The sequence below is a fragment of the Desmodus rotundus genome, chromosome 5 (assembly GCF_022682495.2).
Source record: "Desmodus rotundus isolate HL8 chromosome 5, HLdesRot8A.1, whole genome shotgun sequence".
Classification (NCBI taxonomy): domain Eukaryota; kingdom Metazoa; phylum Chordata; class Mammalia; order Chiroptera; family Phyllostomidae; genus Desmodus; species Desmodus rotundus.
This window is the reverse complement of record NC_071391.1, coordinates 153742672-153757261: the sequence shown is the minus strand read 5'-3', so window position 1 is coordinate 153757261 and position 14590 is coordinate 153742672. Positions and strand designations below refer to the sequence as shown.

The following is a 14590-nucleotide window of genomic DNA, read 5'->3' as shown; positions in this document are numbered from 1 at the left end:
TCACCGGCCCACACGAGCAGCGTCACTCACTGCTGCAGGCACACCCCAACACCTGGGTGGGGCAGCTGCAGTGAGACAGTCAGGAGCACTGGGGCTCCACGATCTTCCCCAAATGCAAAGCTGATTATGTCACCCCGCAGAGAGTAAGCCCTTACTGAGGGGCTCTCCGGAGCCTGCAGGATCAAGCCAAGCTCCTTAGCCTGTGTGAAGGAAGGCCCCCCAGAATCCGGCTGGCAGCCGTGGACTCCTCTCTCCACTGCCTTCCTCCCACCTGTTGGCAAACAGACCGCACCGGGTGCAAAGGCAGGCTGCTTCTCATTCTGAAGGCCCCACTGCCTTCAGAATGAGACCTCGGCACAGACGCTTCCTTCCTGCTGTCCCAGCTGCCCCTCTCTCAGGTGGACCAGCAAACCCTTAACTTTCCAGCTTACTTCCTGGATTCCCTTCCCCTAGATTGCCTCCTCCCCTCCCCCACCTAGAACGAGTTCATGGCTCCTTCTCCTGTAGTGCCCACTAACCAGGACTGCCATTGCCAGCTACTGTCCTGGCCAGGCCACCAGCCCCTTGAGGTGAGGGACTGTGTCTTCTTCACCTTGGCACCCCCAGAGCCTAGACCGATGCACCTGAAACAGGGAAGGCACTCGAAAATACTTGATGCGTGACTGTCACATAGTAGGTGCTCGATACATAAGCTCACGCGCACAGAGAGGTGCACACGCAAACCCACAGATCTGCCCTAGTACAGCCGTGCAGGAGGCTCCGGTGCTGCTCTGCACAATGTGACTCCGAATCAGGAAACGGGGAGACTAAGATGTACTTTCTAGGCTCAAATGTAACCATGTCACTTTACATTTATGTAAGTCCTCACAGCTTTCGGAGCACCTTCACGTTTGGTGGCCTGTTAGATTAGGCAGCTACCATCAGCCCCTCTCGACTTCCGAGGCTAGGCTTTGACCTACATTTTGACTCAGCTCACTGGGTGGATTATTTTAAGCCACACACAACTGCTCATTCTGATGAGCTGGGCTGTGACGATAATAATCTCTCACATTTTTACAGTACGCGGTAATTAACAAGGCATTTTCACATACGTCATTTCATTTTTATTCTTACACAGAAAGCGGAGCTGGTATTCTTTCTTTCTTTTTTTTCTTTCCATTAGACAGGCGGGAAATCTGAAGCTCAGAGAGGTTATCTAACCTGCAGAGATCAGAGAGCCAGGAAGCGAGGCCTTTTCGAATCAAAATTTAAATATTTTGATGCCCAGCCCACGGGTCTTTGCTCTGCAACATACCACTGTACCCTACCCTGCAGTATGCTACTGACAGGTGTGCACAAGTGCGCGTGCGCGCACACAGGGAACCCGTAAACATGCAGGCAGACCAAGGTAAAGGTGCGCATCGCCTTCCTACGCACAGTCCACACACAGCTGTCCCAGGGGCCTCACACCTAGCTGGACACCGTACCCCTCTCTCCAGGAGAAGCATCCCACGAGGCCCTGCCCCAGAGGTCGCCAGCCAGACCTACGTGCTCCCTGCGGAACATGCACCGGATGCTACTGACCCAGCATCCGCCGAGCAGATGTCTCAAGTAGGGGTTTGAGCCGAGGGGGATGAACCTGCCGGATCTAGCCAGCCACTTGCCCGGGCCCCCTGGGACAAGAAGTACGTCCAGCCTTTGCCAGCTGGCTGGCCGGCCTCCCAGGGCCCGTCTGCGATTGTGAAACTCAGTGAAACGAATTGGCATCCCCGGCCGGCAGAGCCCGGTTCTGGGCCGCCTGAGGGCCTTGTCCACAGAGCTGCAGTCATGGGACCCCGCAGAGCATACTGTGCACGTGCGCGCGTACGCAGGCGCTCGCAGGCCCAGCCTGCCCAGGTCGGGCCTGCAGACCGGTGAGCAGCAGGGTGTGTGGCTGGACGGGCAGGGAGAGACAGAGGGTGACAGTGTGAACGGCCACATCACACGCAGTGGCACTGGAATCACCGTAGATGCCCACACTGCCACACAGCCCTCCAAAGCCCTGCTTTTTCTGATCCCAGTCACCTCCAAAGCTCATCAGCCCTCTATTTCAATTATTCAACAAGAGTCAACAAACAGTCATTGACGGCCAGGCGGACCTCATAATTATCATTGGTGAAAACCTCCCTTCCCTCCCAAAACGCCAGGCTCCTGGAGGGCAGCAGCCGTGTCCTGTTGGCCCCTAGGTCCCCAATCCTGCACACAGCAGGTGCTTCATAAATGCTAAGTGGCTGAAAATGGTCGTGCCTGTGTGTTTTCCCAGGCCCTCCCCACACCCTGTGCACCATGCTGGGGCCCCACTGCCTTCAGAATGAGAACCCAGGGAGCACATGCCCGGCAGACTGCAGCCCCCAGCGCTCACCTCTGTGGTCCTGGGGCCACTGTGAGGCCAGGACCATGGCTGTGCTTGAAAACGGTTACTGTGCACCTACTGCGTACTGGATATAAAGATAAGCAAGTGGGGAACTCAGTTTAGAGGAAAGACAATGTGTAAGCAAGTACCTGACACAGTGCTGAGGAGCAGAGTGGAGCATGCCCACTCCCTGCCAGCAGCCACCTCTGTGCACCCCCAGCCTGCTCGCTCACATTTACTCCTTCAGCAGCCCACCCGGGCTCCGCACAGCCCACCATCTCCTCTCCAACCCACCAGGCACTGTGCTTTATGGAGGTGAAGCATCCAGGCAAAACTACTTCACAGCCACATGGCCTTTGCCAAGTTTCTCAACCCCTTGAAGCCCCGATTCCTCATCTGTAAAATGGGATAATGACAGTAGGCCCCCCCTAAATTACTGTGAGGATCACGTGAGTTGATTGCTGGGCAAGAGAAATTCCTTCATAGGCCCTTCCTCACTGTGCAAACGCCAAGTGGGATGATTATGAGGGACGCCCCCTAATTGCCTTGTGGTTCTCTGCAGAGGCAGCCACAGGGTGTGACCAGGCCCGGTGCCCAGCACAGGTGCCAGAAAAGAAGGGCATCCCCCCATTTCCCAGTTGTTCTGGGACACCCACTGCAGCTCACTTCCCTACCTGCCCTCTTCCCCTCGGCAGAACTGAGTCCAGCTTTCCCAGCCCCCAGCCCCCTGGGATCTACTTCTTGGCAGGGATGGGCAGGAGGGACCTGAGGGACCTTGGTCCCAGCGTGGCCCCTCACCTGGGCCTCTGAAAGTAGCCACAGCCTAGGTCATCAGGGGTTAGGTCTCCTGACACTTGCCTCAGTTTTGCTTCTGTTCAATGGATGCAGGGAAAAGGAACCTCAGGCCTGCCTGTGCCTGTAGACCCAGAGAGAAATAACCTTCTTTCCACATGCTGGGTTCTCTGAAGATTTTAAACCCACACCATTCAGCCCTGACAGGTGGCTCAGTGGGTTGGGCGTTGTCACACAAAGCAAAAGACCACTGGTTCCATTTCTGGTCAGGGCACATGCCTGGGTTTCCCGTTCAGTCCCCAGTCAGGATGCATATGAGAGGCAACCGATTATTGTTTCTCTCTCGCGTTCATGTTTCTTTTCTCTCTTTCTCCCTCCCTTCCCCTCTCTCTAAAAATAAATAAATGAAATCTTTAAAAAATTAAAACAAAATAAACCCACACCATTCATACTCCCATCTGCATTTTCTGCATTCTTCTCCCAGACCCTGGCCATCCTTGAGGTTGTATTGAAATAGTAGAGCGATACCACAAATATGCACACAGATAGGCAGGCAGGCAGACAGGTAGGCAGATAGATATCCAAAATAAATTATAAGACTAACCTAATACATGCTAGGTCCCTGTGTTCAGCACTCACACATCATCTCTTGTAAGCCTCCCTTTTCGCTGCTCAGAGGTCACAGAGCTGAGTCACACAGAGTCCAGGTTCAAACACATGGCTGTCTCCAGAGTCCAACTGACTCTCACTCAAGATTATTGATGGCAAGGTTAGCTAACCCTGACATGTAACAATATCTAACTTAGAGAATTTTAGAGAGCCTAATATGTTGGTCCCGGTTAGCATGGGGCGCAGGGGGGCAGGCATTGTTGATATCAAACGTCTCCTCTACATGCCCAAGCATCTAATTGACCTCCCGGAGCTAAAAATGGATGTGCTAGTATTATTAGCTGTTCCTGAAGAGGTAAAAGTAAAGCTGCCTTTTCTGTAACTGTTTAAATGTACTAAGAGGGCTGCTATTTAAATGACCCCTATGGTGACTATTATAAAGCAAAGAGCCTGGCTTAAGTGGAGTGTGTGGGCACCTAAGTACCACAAATGCAGAGCGAGCCCGGGGTGGGCAACAGGTCTGGGGGTCCACAGGAACAACGGAGAGTGGAGCTGGAACAACCCCACCCAAAGATGCCCTGAGCTTCCCTTCCAGAGCACAGGAAGTGGTCAGTGCCCAAGGGAAATCAACACTCACCAGGCCTCTGGTTTGGACTTTGGTGTGGAAGGAGGAGCCCTGGCCACAGCGCTGGCCATGCGTGAGCGTGCGCACACACACTCACGCACACTTGCTGTGCTCCCCCAGCACAGATATGCTGCCTCTCACTACAGTTTCTACCACCCAGCAGGCAAGTGTCTTCCTATGCTCTGTCCTTGACTAGGTCCTCCAGGAATGCTGAATCAGTTTGTACAACAGACTTGTGAATCCCTACTACGGGCTAGGTACCTGGAAAGGTACCTGAGCTGGAAGGAAAAAAGAGAGGGTGGTGGGAGGAAGAGAAACGATGTGTGCAGAGAGGAAGGAACAAAGGAAGGGAGGGAAGGAGGGAGGAAGGAATGGAGGAAAGAATGGTAAGAAGCAATGTGTGCACATACACACGAGCCCACAGTCACACACATAAGCCCACAGTCATGCACACGAGCCTGTATGTGTCAGTTTCTGCTGGGGATGAAGGGCCCCCGACATCTACCCCAGGGCAGAGCACTGTTACACAGAGAAAAGCACTCTCTGACCGCCTCGACTTTCAGTCTAAACAAATGTACTTGAACCTGCAGCAGATGAAAGGTGGATGGGACTACGAAGCATCGTAGCTGGGCAGCACCATTCACTTGGCCCTCCACGCAGAAGGGAGCCTGAAGAGCAGGGAGGCCAACAGCATAGGCTGCCTGGGTTCCAATCCCAGCACCACCACTTACTAGCTATGAGCCCTTGGGCAAGTGACCTAACCTCTCAGAGCATCAGCTAGTGTTTTAACAAGACTAAGTGATGAAGACAATAGAGCCTACTTTATAGAGCAAATTGTAAGAATGAAATAAGAGAACGCAAGTACAGAGTTTAAGAGAGTACCTGGCAGATAATCAGCACTTAACACATCTTGGCTGTTATGTTTCTGAGGCCGAAAGAAATTGGGAAGCGGCTAGAATGGGACCCAGCCAGGGGCTTGGACTCCTGGCCAGTCACTGATTTATATTCGTGTATCTGAGGAGGTCCTTCCAGCCCCAAGGCTTGGAATGCTCTTGGTCCCCTTTCCTGTTCCTCCTGCCCCTCTCCTTCCCCTCCACACAGGGCCTGGCACCCTGCCTCGATAATCCCCTCTAAGCCAGGACCAAGACTCCTGGCCTCCCTGCTACTCGCCTCCCACCCATCTCCCATAGGGCAGCTCCCCCTCCCTCCGCTGTGACCCACATTTACCCAGCTGACCCACCCCAGCCAGAGCACAGGCCTCAGACCCCCAAAGCCTACCTCCTTCTGGCTTCCCCAGGAAGCCCTCCCTGTGGTTGGGGGACTACAGGGAGAAGGGATGCTGAGCAGGTGCCAGGGTGACCCACATGCACAGACCTCTTTGTGCACACCCCGCCACAGCGTGGCCACCTCAGCCCGTCACCCACAGCTCTGCGTCCTGCCTGCCTCACCCTGGGCTCCGGGATTGCTGTCTTGTGAAGGGGTCTTGCCCACTCTCGTCTTCCTTTCCATCTCATCCACAGAACATTTCCTGAGCACCTACTCTGTGCTAGTCCGGGCCTGGGACCCTGCCCTCCAGGGGCAGTGGTTGGGCTGTATTATCCACACCAGTGCTTCTCAAGTTTCCTAGAGGGCTGCTTACAACAGAGACTGTGGGCCCCATCCCAGAGCACCTGATTCGTAGGTCTGGGGCGGGGCCGAGCATTTGCATTTCTAACCTTTCCAGGTGCTGCTGGTCTAGGAATCACATTTTTAAAATGATTACATAAGTTTCAAGTGTATGACATTATAGTTCTACATCTGTATACACCCCCAAAAGTCTAATTAGTGCGCATCACCACACAGTCGACGCCCTTCCGCCTTTCACGCACCTGTCCCCAACCTCTCTGCCCCCTGGTAACCAGCGATCTGTTCTCGGAGTTTGTTTTTGTTTTGCGTTGCTGTTCAGTGTTGTTTTTCTTTTTAAGTATCCACATCTGAGCAAAATCATATGGTTCTGTCTTTTCCTTTCTGACTTATATCACTTAGCGTTATACCTCATGCACCCTCAGGTTCACTGTAGCATTACGTACAGTAGCCAAGAAGCAACCTAAGCGTCCATCTATGGGTGAATGGATAGGAAGCATGTCCTGAGGACCATTGGTCCACAGCAAATGGTAATTCAAGGCAGACTGATCAGAGAAGAGGAGAGAAAGTTAGGGAAAGGGCACAGCAGGCAGAGGAAACAGCATAGACAAAGGCCTGGCAGCTCCAGGAAGTACTGGAGTGAAAGGTGAACAGAGGCGGGGCCCAGAGGGCGGCTGGAAGGGCACGTGGGACTAGTGGGTGGCCACACCCCTTCCCTCTGGCTCCCAAGCAGTTGCTTTGTGCCAGGCACCTCTGGCAACTCTGCCAGGCTCCTTGAGCTCCAGCCCCAGCCCATCTTCCCCCTCTGCAGCAACAAGGCACCCCTGCCCCAGGCCTGGCTTTCACAGGCCGCTGTGGGCGGCTGTCGGTGTCCGCACCCACCCTCCCAGGGCGACTCCCTGGAGCTTCGGGAGCCAGCCCAGAGGTGCCAGGGACGTGTGCCAGGTGAGCCAGCATGCGTGCTGTGGGCGTGCCCCAGCCCCTGTCTACCAGCGCACTCTATCTGCACCATCATCTGGACCCGGGTGTGTGTTTGTTGCCGCTGGAGCCTGCGCAGTTACTATGGGTGGATAATAATAGCAATCGTAATCCCTCATAATTGGACCAGACTTTGCTGTCTGCAGGGCACTTCTATGCCCATGACCTCATCTGACTTCCACAACCACCCTGCAGAACAGGCACAGCTAGAGTTACTATCCCCATTACACAGCTGAGCAAACGCGAGCCCTGACGGCCTGAAGTCACATCACCAGTAAGTGGCTGGGAGCTGGGACTTCTGACTCTTCATCCAGTGCTCCTTCTCTATTCTGAACTGACATAACAGAGCGCCCATCTGCTGCTCTCCACAGGAGGGGCCAGGGCTCTGCTGCCCAGGGCAGCATAGGCCAGCACCAGGAGGAATTTGGCTCGGCTGTCCCCTCCTTCCCCACCTGTGGGGGGCAGCTGACCACCCACTGCAAGTACATGGACACAAAGCTGTGTCGGCACCAGCCAGGACACAGGACCAGGGGAAGAGGGTCAGGGTCACCTAATCCAGCAGAGAAGCAAAGCCAGGTTCAAGGCAGGCAGGGAATTATCCACAGCCACAGCTGCCACTGGAGAGCACAGGTGGCCACAGATGGTCCCGACCCTGCAGTGGGGGGGCCTGGGTCTGCCGTTGCCTGAGCCTGGGTGGGAGCAGCCCAGAAAACCCATGGGGTAACCTAGACCACCTCTTCTTTTTCTGTCGGGTCAAAAAGATGGAAATGACCTGTGTGTATCCCCTAGAAGCCCTGCCCAGCCGGCCACACCATGCATTTTCTCTCCAGCTTGCTGGATAGGCACCCTTCCAAGGCACCCATTAGGTTTCCAGGCAGGGAAGGCAGGTGTCTGGACTTCATGGTCCTGTGCATGTATGTGTATGTGTTCCTTCCAGGACCCACACAGGCGGGGCTCTGTCTTTCCCACAGACCTGGCTCCCATCTGGACCCACCACTAAGTAGCTGGGTCAGCTTCCTCATCTGTCAACTAGGGCCATTTGTCCTTGCCCCACTTGTTACAAGCATTGTCCCGAAAGGACTAAATAAATGGAAACCACCCAGAAAACCGAAACATGCTCTAAAAAAGGGCAAACCCAGGAAGGAGGTGAGCAGGGAGCAGGTCTCAAAGCTGCCCCTGACGGAGGGCCAGCAGAGCCAACACCCTCAGGGTGCTCACGGCCCCACATCTGGTAGCAGGTGTCCACCCTGATTCCAGAAAGACAAACTGTGCCCCATGAACATGCCCTGCTCTTCCCTGATGCCGTCAAGAACCACCACCCCTCAGGGAAAGAGGAGCAGGCAGAGGGAACTGTGGGGACCAGGAACGACAGATAGGACACCCCAAGAAGGCCGGTGGCTGGCACAGCTTCCCCAGAAGGGAGATGGAGGGGTTTACTCTTCCACTGATGGGGGGCTATGCCTGTAGGTGGACACAGCCTGGAGGGCACCAAGGCAGCCTGTCGGGACCCAGCAGGAACTCCTACCAGTTCTATGGGAGCCCCTCTACCTGATTGAGGCCCACCCTGGAGTTCGACAGAATGGTGAAGGGGTCACCCCTCAGAGTTCTGAAAATGAGGAAGTCACTAGCTCCATAGGCAGAAGTGACACGTGCTCAAAGCATGGGGTGAGGGTGGGGAATAGGAAGTCACCATCTCTGCGATGACTGATGTCACCCTGAGCAGCCGGCACACCACAGCCCTGTGCCCGTGCCAGACGAGGAGCCCTAACGCAGCCACACGCCTACCAAGTCCCCCCGAACTTGTCTTTGGCCTTCCAGAAGCTAGTGAACACCCCGGGGAAACAGAGGCAGCTAAAACAGGTAATGTAAGAGACTCACCCGAGGACACAGCTAGTAAAAGGCCAATCCCAAAAGGAATCCATGTCTGGGGACCCTGCACGGCTGACCTAACAACCGCACAGACCTAGGGTTCGAAGCTCTGCTCAAACACCACGGGGGGGGTGGGGGAGCTCGGGTCCTGGAACCTGACCACAGGCTCAAACTGCCCCTCTGCCACCAGGATCTCAGCTCTCCCTCAAAGCCTGTTTCCTCAGCGTGAAAGCTGAGCGGCGCGGTCCAGCGCTCAGCACACGCAGGCTGCTGCCCTGACTTGGGGACGGGCCCTCCCCCGACCTGCGCTCTGGCTAGAAGTTCTCCGGAACAGCCAGCAGCTCACCTTGCGGTCCTCCTCCCGCTCCAGAGTGGAGCTGCTGGTGTCACCGGGGCCGCTGGAGGGCATCGCGGGCAGCTGGGCGGTGGGAGGCAGGCTGGGGCTGCACGGGGCTGGGGGGCTGCTTGGCTTGGGGGAAGGAATTATCGTAGTCTTTGTAAGCAGTTAAAAGTCAGGCATAGATCCGGGTGCTGAGTGAAAAAGTCCGGTGAAACTGCCTCAGGCTGCCTCTGGGTTTGGGTTTCTGGTGGCTCCACCTGTTGGGGGAGAGAAGAGGGGTCAGCAGGGCAGCGAACCCCCAACCCAGGCCCCGCCTGATCCCCACCCCCTCCTCAAGGCTAGGCCCTCAGCCCCAGAGCCCTGCTGGCCTTCAAGGCCTGGTCCTCCCCCTGCCCGAAATGCTCTTCCCGGGCGTGCTCACGGGCAGCTCAGGCCCCCGAGACCGCCAGAGAGTGGAGGAGACGGAGGCACAGCACTGCCTGGCTTCCTTCAGGGCCACCTGCCTCTGAGGCGGCAATAGTCCACGCTGCCACACTGCCTCGCTGCCTCGCTGCCAGGGAGCCGCGTCTGTTCTTTCCTTTGAAAGCTTCCCTCACCCCTCCCACCCCAAGCACCCCCTAGGAAATCCCAGAGGTCCCCAGCCCAGCTACATTTTCCTTCCAATCTGTCCCCCGCTCTTGCCGCCCCCACACCGCTTCTACCCCATGTGGCGGAAGTGAGCCCATAGTCACAGGATGTAGTGAAGCACCGAATGTCACAGCACTTTAGGACTGGTGCTTACGCCCAGAGAAAGCTGAGGCTGAACACGGGCCGTGGCCAGGCTGAAGGCCTAAGTTGGTAGTGCTGTGGGGCAAGGACACCGTGGTGGGGAGAGACCAAGGCCGTGGCCACGCAGAGGGAGGATACGAGCCCCCTTCCTCCACCACCCCAGCTGCCTTCAGAAACTGGTGGGTTTAAGAGGGGCCCTCCGAACCCACACAACTGAATTTTAGGGGATTTTCCTCCCCACTGCCTCAGGTGTGGGCCTCCAGCCAGTGAAATAACAAAGCCGAGGGCCTCAGCTGGGGGTTGGGGTGCTGCAGGCTTCAACTCCCTTCACATAAGAGACAGAGCTCCGCTCCCCACCCACCAGAAGATGTGGGCCGAGCCCCTGCCTCCAGAGCGCCAGCCAGGGCCGGGGAGGGGACTGGCAGGAGAAGGAAAGTGGGAGGCAGCCTGGATCTGGGCCCACCCACACCCTTCCCCTTTGAGTTCCTGTTCTGCTTCCCTAGGCTCCCCCTCCTTCTAGGGCTTCTCCTCCCATCCCCCTCCTGCTAGGCTCCCTGGAAAACCAGGAAGTGGAGAAAGCACAGGCTTGGGTCTCCCAGGGGCACAGCACCTTGCCCAGGGATGGGTGCCTGGCTGGGAGGTGGGTGCCCCAGTCCTGGCTCTGCCCAGGGTGAGGAGGAGGCTGCTGAAGCTGGGGAGGGTAGGGGAGCCTCCTTCAGGCCAGGACAGGAGGGGCCCTATAAGTGAAAACCCAGAGAGGCTGCAAGTGTTCCAGTCCCCACAGGTGAGCCCTGGGAAACCCAAGGTGAAATGCACACTTCCAGGCTCGGCAGGGTGCTGGGCTCCAGGAATGTCTGCTCCTCTAACAGAGAGGGAATCGATGGTAACAGTGAGAGTGGGTCCAAGTGTCAGACACTGGGCTGAGCACGTGACAGGCATTCTTCCTCCGGGCGGCTACTAGGATCGTTGCTGTCCCTAGCTGACTGTTGAATCTAGGCCCCAGGAGGTAAGGACTTGCCCTGGTCGGGTGGCTCAGTTGGTTGGAGCATCATCCATACGCCAAAAGGCTGCAGATTTGATTCCTGATCAGGGCTCATACCTACGTTATGGGTTTGATCCCTAGTCAGGGCGCATTCGGGAGGCAACCAATCCATCGATATTTCTCCCTCACATCAATGCTTCTCTCTCTCTCCCCCTTCCTCTAAAACCAATAAACATATCCTCGGGTAAGAATTATAAAAAAAGAAAGGTTAGAACTTGTCCGTATTCAGTGTCAAAGCAGAGACTTGAATCCAGATCTCTCTAAAGCTCTGGGGGGGGGGGGGGTCTCTGCGAAGCTCCGTCCCTCAGCTTACACCTCCCCACAGAGACAACTCTTGAGAGCCCGCCAGAGGACTGGCCCAAACCAGAACTCTGCTGCGAGGACTCCACAAGGACTCCACGAGGCGTCCATCCACTATAAGCCAGCCATCCCCCCTCGAACCCGCTCCATTTGTTAACACAAATACCCCCAGTCACCCCCACATCAAAACCTTCTAAAGGATGTGGAAGCTAAAAGGCAGAGTCTGATGAATCAGGTCCTTGAAGCTGCAGCCACAGACGTGGGTTCTAGTCCCAGCTCGGTTTTCTCTGCCCTCTTTCCTCGTCCATAAAGCTGGACAATTGGACTAGGTGATCTACCAGACATCTTCTACCTCATCCCCGCCAAGCCATTGGAGGTCCCAAGGGCAAAAGGCAGCCCCAGGAGCCCCAGGGAGGAATCCAAGGAGCCCCAGGCACAAAGTAAGAGGCAAATAATGCTGCCTGAAGGCCTAGAAACGTCCCGGGGGGCTTCAGGGAGAAAAAACCACTTTCAGTGAACCTCTGGCTGCCCGTGAGAAGAGGAAGGAAGCAGGAGGGAAAGCAGAACATAGTGAGGCCTTGACCCTGACGGCAGGCACCCGGGAAAGGAAAGAAAATGGTCTTTCCTCCTCCTCCCCTTCCTCCAGATACCCGCTAGCGTCTGAGCTGCATACACAGCACATGCAGCTGACCCAGGTCCATCTCGAGGCTCCTCAGTGTTACTCACGGGAACAGACCTGTCAGTAAGTGACCCTCATAATCACCCGGCATCCTCTGAAACCACCCAGCACACAGCCAGGCAGGCCGCGCACAGGCACGGCTCCGGGGGCCCACTGTGGGGGCCAAGTGCTTCCCGCCCGGCCTGAGAAGCTCCCCTTTCTGTCTCAAGTATCCCTGCCAAGGGGAGTGACCTGCTCCTGGTCCACAGCCCCAACATAGCGGCTGTGTCCGCCATGACAGTTCTCTGCCCAGCAGGGCCCTGCACCTCCTGGCACTGAGGCCGCCCTCCGCACCCACGCCAAAGGCTGCACCACGACAGCCACCACCAAAGAGAAATCCTTGCCAAGCCCCTACCTCCGCAAAAGGCAGCTTTTATTTCCTTCCGTGCACTTCTAATGTCCACAGTGGCCATGAAAAATGTTTATAACAACCACTTAAAAAATTTTTTTTAAGGAATCCCATCATGCAAATGTCTTGGTATCACCACTGCCCATGGTCACCATCATCACTATTTCAATAACAAAACTCTCGCGGAAAAAGAATTGGGATTTTGAGTATACACACCAAAGCTCGCTACCTTCTAAATCCAACTTAGTGGAAAGATTTTTCGAGTAAGATGTGAAGTCACAGATTGGGCTGAAGAGAGAGGGGAGACAACACCAATAAAATTTTGGAGTCTAGAAAGCAGACTCCCAATTTCAGACAGCACGTGAAAATGGACTTATACCAAAGTCCTTAAAGACATTTGACATGATAGCAGCAGGTACCTCCAGGACCGGGGGTGAAGAGGATGCACGTGAGAACATAAAGAGGATGGAGTCAAAGAAGCAAGCCCCCTCGACCCACCTTCCCCAGAAGTCTGAGGGTCATTCCCTGCAGAGAAGAAAGCAGAGGGCTCTTGCATGAAGGGTAGCCTTGCCCGTTGAGAGCGAAGGATAATATTCCAAAACCAAGGAGAAGAAGGTTGTTATAAATGTGATGTTGTCTCCTACTGGCTACTCCCCCATTGGGCTCCTAGAACACTGGCAGCTGAACCCTAACCTTCTTTTTGAAAGGCCTAAGGGTGCAGATACTGACCTCAGAGCCCAAACGATGTCCGATTGGCTTGTTTAGTACAACCAGTGGATCTGGAAGTCGATGAGTCCCCTGTTCTTAACCTTGAGATGACAACCAAGGAGACATCTAAGGGAAGCCTCTAACTTGGAAGACAGAGACCAGAACAAATAAACCAAAACCAAAACCGAACCAAACACAACTTGGAGGAAACACACTTGCTGCACAGAGACGATAACTAGATTCGTGAAAAAAAGAATGTGATGCTATTAAAACAGAACATTCCAAGAACATATAAGGACCCCTAGAAATAAAAACTGTGCTAGTAGAAATACAAAACTCAACAGAAGGGGAATGTTAGAAATAAAAGTAGAAAACAGGAGAGGATGGAAAAGAGAATTAGAAAATTCATCCAGAGGTTTCCACGTCTGAAAAGTAGAGGAGTTACAAAAGAAAAAAAAAGGGGGGCGGGAAATTACCAATGAGATAACTTGACGGGATTTCCCAGGACTGACAGACACAGGTCACCTGACTGAAAAGGCCCCTGAATGTCCCGCACGATGGATGAAGACAGACCCACGCCAAGGCACACTGCAGGGGCATTTCAGAACACTGGGACACAGAGGAGGTCCTGCACATTTCCAGAAAGGGAGAAGAAAGTGACCTGTAAAGGTTTGGGAATCAGAATGGCTTCAGACTTCTCAACATTAATATTAAAAGCAAGAAAACAAAGGACTGATACGCTTGAAATTCTTAAAATAATTCTCTAATTAGAACTCTTTACCCAGCCTAATTATCATTTAAGTGTGAGCGTAGAATAAAGATATTTTCAGACACTCCTTTCTCAGGAAGCATGGGAAGATGTCCTCTAAGACACAGGAGAACAGGGAGGGGAGGAAGGGGAAAAGAGGCCAGATGAAGCCAGGGAAGGCCACTGTTCCGAGCTCCGCGGTGTGACTCAAGAGTCAGGCATATGCAGGGCTGTCACCTCTGTGCCCTCTCCCCTGGGGCTACCTGTTTAACCTGACAAACCCACCAGTGCCCCCCACTGTTTGCTCTCGGCCACCTGAACTCAGGAACTGAACTCGCATTTGCGGATTGACGGGTGTCTGTCCTGGATGATGTGCTCCAAAGGGACAAGTAAACCAAGCAAGAGGAAGACTCAAGATCCAGAAAACACTCCAACAAGACGGAAGGCGAGGGGAGGCGAGGGGTGACCATGAAAGGAAGTCGCAGAATAGCAGCCAGCAGAGAGCAAGAGAATGGATAACAAAAAACAGAACTGAAACATAACAATCGACGTGACTGCCCTGTGGAAAGCAACAATAAAGTTACTACAAGGTATAGTAGAAATCAGCAAAAGGTACACAGGAAGCACCGCTAACTGCTGTGGCTCGGTGGGTTGAGCTTTGTTCTACAAAGCAAAGCGTTGCCAGTTCGATCCCCAGTCAGGGTGCCTGCGAGAGGCAACCTGACCCTTCCTTCCCATCTATCTAAAAAT

At 54.6% G+C, this 14590-nt stretch overlaps 1 protein-coding gene across 1 annotated transcript in view; it reads right to left on the bottom strand.

Moving 5' to 3' along the window:
* The window catches only part of LOC139440936 (DNA (cytosine-5)-methyltransferase 3A-like), an 83258-nt gene that overhangs the window by 49307 nt on the left and 19361 nt on the right, over window positions 1-14590 (bottom strand). The window contains exon 6 of the mRNA XM_071221577.1: window positions 9214-9464. Within this exon, the coding sequence (XP_071077678.1) occupies window positions 9214-9276 (63 nt within the window). The 5' untranslated portion in view covers window positions 9277-9464. The remainder of the gene's footprint in view (window positions 1-9213; window positions 9465-14590) is intronic.